The sequence below is a fragment of the Fringilla coelebs genome (assembly GCF_963513975.1).
Source record: "Fringilla coelebs genome assembly, chromosome: 3".
In the NCBI taxonomy this organism is placed as follows: Eukaryota; Metazoa; Chordata; class Aves; order Passeriformes; family Fringillidae; genus Fringilla; species Fringilla coelebs.
Genome location: NC_140030.1, coordinates 20,356,527 through 20,362,526, shown reverse-complemented (window position 1 = coordinate 20,362,526; position 6,000 = coordinate 20,356,527). Strand labels below are relative to the sequence as shown.

The window sequence follows — 6,000 nt, the reverse complement described above, 5'->3', positions numbered from 1 at the left end:
GTGGATCATAACAGAGCAACTATAACTTGGTTGCTGGAAAGATCACACATACTAAATTTCTGGTCCTCATAGAAGAAACAAGGACATTTTCAAGTGGATAAAAGCTGAGACTGCATAATTACATCTTGGCATTAACTCCAAATAAGAGGCAAATCCAGCAGATTCAGCATTGGGAAGGGAACTAAACTGGTTCTAAAAAACTTTAAGTCACATTGTCACCTCTGCTTTGATTTGTTACATCAACTTTAAAGGCAGCATCTGTATCTTAAAATAAAGTTGATTCACAAATATAATCAAAACAAATTTGAAATGTGAGAATCATACTATCTCACAGTATCAGATACATAGTATAGTGCTATACATTACTATCACATCTATCCTACAGAAATATCTTCCCTATCCCTAAATATTATAAATATTTACTCTGTATTTTAGTTTATGTTGCTCTTTTCTTAAAGATTAAACATTCAAAGTTTTAAATTGGAAGAACCAGGAAGAATTGAAGCTCACCTGTGAACAAGAAATTTCTCTGTCTTGTGGAGAGAGAGATCTGTGGAACAAGTTCCTACAGGAATCAAGGTTAAGCCTCCATGTTTTCTGAGGGACTATGCATGCATTTTACCAAACAAACTTTCAGAAGTGCTTAAATTCTACAAAGGTGAGGACAATATAAGACAAGCTATCAAAGAAGCTGAACTGCTTAACTGTCACAGAGTTGGTCTTTGTGTGCCTAACAATAAGAAAAATTACAGACCAGACCTAAAGTAGTTACTAAAAAACTGCAATATTTAGAGTGATTTTTAAAACCAAGTAGGAAGTCACTTTTAACTGCCATACCTGTGGAAAAACATCTGTATTTACTAAGTAAAGAACTCAGACATGGTTTGAAGCAAATTTAAGAGCATTTATTAAGGAAAGAGACCATAAATTACAATTTAATAGAAATAAACATTTTTTTCAGCATATCTAATTCTAAACTGTTTCCAATTTTTCCCTCATGTAAAAAGTTAATCCATATAGCAAGACAGAATTGAAGTTATACACAAATTGGATAACTTTTTGGAGCAACTTGCTCAAAAATAAAACTCATAAATTGACTATCAACTACTGTTTACTTAAATAAATGTAGGGGGAAGTTATGGTCATATAAAGCATTTAATCTTTTTTTGTTAGAATAATATTGATCTAAAATCTCATTTTAATAAAATCTGAAAAAGTTAAAATATATTTTTCAGTGTAAATATATTACTGCCTCAACTTTTTATTCTGTACAAATTTAGTTGTTACTTATGGCAACATAATTGGCTGGAAAGATTCCAGTTTTTCCTCCAATTGTTCCTTCCCACCAATCAAACTGGGAATTTGTTTTAGTCGTCACTGTGATTCTGTCTCCAGCTTTGAAAGTCAAGTCACCTGGCTGTTGTCCTTCAAATGAATAAAGTGCTGTCACTTCAACTGGATCACTCCCAGAGTTATCTGAAATTAAAGAAATTAAATAAAAAGGAAATTACTAAAAGGAAATTCCTAGTGTCAGCACACACACTAAGTTCTTAAATAGAATACTCTCAGATGACAGTAGAAAAGGGTGACAAAACCACTAAAATAATCTATATGGGCATATAAATCACTGTTGAAAAATCCCCTCTGTTTCCACTATAATTTTAGGTAAGTGAAATTTGAATTCCAGCCTATCAGTGCAGTCTATTTAATAAAATAATACTCTATACAAAGCAAAGATCAGCTAGTTTTCTGTATGCCTTATATGGTCAGAGACACTGGGAACAAAGGTGGAATGTTGAGGAAAGCACAAGTGTTCCTGAATGACCGCTATCAGAGCCACTGCTCAGGTTTGAGTTTTGGTTTGTGTTCTCTGTGACAGCTTCTTCATGGAAACTGTAAAACTCAAAGGAGAAAATTTGATTTTTTAATCAAAACTCAGGATATAGGATGGCAAAATACAAAATATCCATAGCACCTCCCTTCTTGTTCCATAGATTTTGCAGTGCCTGGGATTTTGGTGTATCTCAGACTTTAAACAGAACCCACAAAATGTGCCAGTGGAACGAACTGATTATGGTTTGATGTACTGGAGATGACTTGGTTTGTACAGGGGTATTTTTGACCACATATACAAATGGCTTTTATTCTCTTTGCACCAGTCTCTTACATAACTCTTTCCGTTCTCAGCTGGGGTTGGAATCATGCCACGAGGCTTCTAAATTAATTTTAAAACTATCAAAATCTTGCATACTATTATCCACCCTCCATTCCTGTAGAAAATTTTAGCCAGTATTTATTATTTAGCCAATGTTTAGTACTACTTAACTTAAAATCTAAGTATCTTCAATTTAACAATAAATATGTTTTCTCTCAATTCCTTTAACTGTCTGACCTATAGGAGGTAGTTGCTTTAGATTAATGTTGATTTAGAAAATGCTTAAATCTCTCACATGAGTGAATCTAAAAGTGAAAAATGGAAGGTGCAATGGAAGATTAGTTAACAGGAAGTAATGTTTACACAGAGAGATTTCAGGATGTACTGCTCATATGGACATGATGGCTGCATAAATGCTCAAGCATGCTAGATTAAAGGCTTTTAGAATTAGATGCACCTTCTTGTTGTCAAAACTGTTGCAAAAGGGGAAACCCAGCCTCTCACTAGTTTACACATTGCAAGCAGAGAGCTAGAAAGTGTGGTGAGAGAAGCCCTGATACAACTTTTTTTGTTCTTTTTTCGCAGTCTGTCTTCAGCAACTGATATCCACAGATTTTTTTTTTTCCTTCTGGTTGCTTTTATCATTTCAAAAGGAAGAGGAAAAAAATTTTTCCCTAAGGCTCACAAACACAAACTGTAGCCAAAGAGGACAGAGAAGACCAATGGACCACAAATTATGTATAAAGAGCATGGGGATTTTCCCCCCCACATCTGTCAATATATACGTTCATTCCACAGGTGAGTGCTTTCTCTTCATGATCAGCGCTTTTAGCAATCACCAAAGACTAATAGAAAATTATTTGGCCATGAGCTGGGAGAGATTTGATTGCAGAGAAGTCAAATGCCATCTTTCTTGATCACACAGTATCTCTCTCCTGGTATCTATAGTCATGATTGAAAGTCACACAACACTGTTTCTTTTACTGTGAAAAGAAAACCAAATTTATCAGGTCCATATCTCCACCAGTTACTCCTACCAAAAAGGCAGATTGCAGCTTTTCTAAATATATCTTTTACTGTCACATCTGAAACCCTGACAGACTGAATATTCAGCAATTACACAATTTTCCTCCGAGAATTCCAGAATTTGATGCAGTTGGGATGATATTATGTGCTCTCATGGACAGTTTAGTTTGAAGCTAGATATTTTGATTGAGGAAATCATAGAAAAAGTATGAAGTAAAACATCAACTTTTTACTCCTAGCATTAACTGAAGAATAGTCAGAAAATACTGTGGCCCAGGACTGTTTAGGTGCTATGGCATGAAAACAGTTAAAACCCAGTTCCATATAAGAAGGACCACATTCAGGTAGCACACATGGGTTAAGTGCATCTTTCCAAACATCGAGAAAACTCAAAGCACTATAGCTGAATATGAACACTCAGTTCTGTGTCATTGCCCCATTAGCTACCTGCAATCATTTAAAAGCATTTTTCACCTTTATTCCTGTCAGCTCTTTCATAGCCATTTTCTATCTAATTTTCCCTAGCAGCCTTTTCCCCTACTATTGAATTTTTTTTTGTTTAATTTCATTTCTCATAAAGATTCCAATTCTGTAATTTTGTAGCACAATGTAGACAGAATGCACATTTCTTCCCTCCAGAGTTCAGCATCCCATGCTTCATATTTATATGGAACATCCTAACAATAAGGTACCTTAAATGAATGCACTGTTACAAAATCTACCACACAGATTATAAGGAAGATCTATTCTGTGTTCTCATTTCCCAGTTTCAGTTTTACACAGAAGGGTTTTAAATAAAATTGTTATATTCCACATGAAGATCACTGAATGCATAGACAGAAACGACATTTGCAGCTCACACAAGATGGTGCTACAGTGCTACATACAGCATATGATACTAAGATCATTGAGATTCATGAGTATGCACACTACAAGAAAAACAAACTACATTGTGGAAAATCCTTATTTGTTATTGCTATTTGAATACACACTTCCACAAACACAGCGGTCAAAACAGAAATATAGAAATTTTGGTTGAAGGCAAATTAGTACAGTAGCCAGCATATATATTCAATACTCCAGCATACACGAGTATAGCATGAGTTTGATGACAAACTTCTGTGACCACAATATCCTTCCAGTTTATCTTTACATACCATAATGATTTGCAGATTCTGTGAAGGACCACTGCTTTGGATAAAAGACTTGGTGGGGTATAAACTAGAGTGAATTTATGGCCTCTTGGGTGTGCTACATTACAGCCCCAGAGTGAATGAAAGAGCAACAAAACTATTTTTAATAATGGCACATTTATCGCGTAACAGAAGCATTTTGTATGTAGTTGCTGTGGAACAGATGCATTGCCTACACTTCTGTGACTCACTTAAGAGTGCCAGTTTTTGACTACAAGGCCAGCTGGCACAGACTGGCCACATACATACCAGTAAACACTGGCCAGAGAGACGAGCCACATGCAAACTGCCTACTGGTTCCTATACTGGAGTAACAACTAAACCACATCTTGGAATTATTTGAGAAATGCAAGGTGAGAATAATGCCAAGGTATTTTCTAACAGCACAATCACATAAGTAAATGAGTTACAGTGCTTGGGCCCATGCCTTCACACTGTTTAATTTACTAGTAGATAGAGTAACCACTAGTTTCACATTCTAATGTGAGCTTATAAAATATTAATAAAGCCATAGGCTATTTCTAAGACTGGTTTAGAGAAGAACAGGCATTTGTAATAATTTTGGCTTGAGCTTATGATACTTTCAAAACCCAGCTCGAAGTTGGAACACAGAATAGTTGGAACACTGTTCAGCTGTGGGCCCCAAATTTAATTTTACTGGCATAGATGCATATATCCCCCAGCCATCAGCCTGATGCTGAATATCTTGCAGAAGATATGCTGCTTTTGGCCATGGACACAGCAATAAAACTGAAATAAATTTCATGTACTTGAGGTTAGTGGTGAGATTGCTAAACATCCACTTTGTAAATTTCACTAATTGTCAGTAATTTGAGAGTAATTTGTCAGTAATTTCACTCTCTGCCCCCTCAGTGGGATGTGAAAGAGAACTGGAGGGCTAAAAGTGAGAAAACTCATGGACTGATGGGTTGGGATAAGAACATTAAAATAATTTAAATAAAATAATATTTTTTAATTAAAATGCAAGGAAAAGGAAAATAACAAGAGAGAGAAATAAAACCCAAGAAAAGCAGGCAATGTAAATGAATGGCAGTTGCTCACCACTAACCAAATTATGCTCAGGCTGTTCCCAAGCAGTGCCCCCCTAGGCAGCTTTCCCCCAGCATTGTATACTGAGTATGACTCTGTGGGATATCCCTTTACCCAGTTGGGGTCAGCTGTCCAAGCTGTAATAGAATTCTTATTGCTTAAATGGAGACCTAGAAAATAAGCAATCCCATGTACCCTGTTTGTGCAGAAGTAAGATAAAACCAACAAACAGACCAAATGATGGAAAACAACTAACAGATTAGGCAGATGCAAAAATCTGTGCTTTTAAAAACAAACATATCAAGTATCAGAAAGGTTTAGTATACTGGTTAACTGTTCAGAGGCATTGATAGAATCAGGTATTGCTCATAGGTTTAGGATGAGAGATGTAACTAACAGTGAACAGACAAATAATGGATTTTTACCCATTATGGGCTTTTGCTTGGAAAGGGTTAGTATTGAGTTTATAATCAGAGTTCAGGAAAAAATCCAAAGTAGGATAAAGAACCATGTCAATTACTGGGCCCATTGCAAATCTGAGTAAAAAATGATAGTTGGTGCCATTATCAGTGAAGA

General features: G+C 35.6%; 1 protein-coding gene across 2 annotated transcripts in view; it reads right to left on the bottom strand.

Moving 5' to 3' along the window:
* Nucleotides 1-1,055: 1,055 nt before the first annotated feature.
* Nucleotides 1,056-6,000, bottom strand: part of SH3YL1 (SH3 and SYLF domain containing 1) — a 46,544-nt gene continuing 41,599 nt past the window's right edge. For both annotated transcript variants that reach the window (XM_084202145.1, XM_084202146.1), the window contains exon 10: nt 1,056-1,476. In XM_084202145.1, coding sequence (XP_084058271.1) covers nt 1,277-1,476 — 200 coding nt within the window. In that variant the 3' untranslated portion in view covers nt 1,056-1,276. The remainder of the gene's footprint in view (nt 1,477-6,000) is intronic.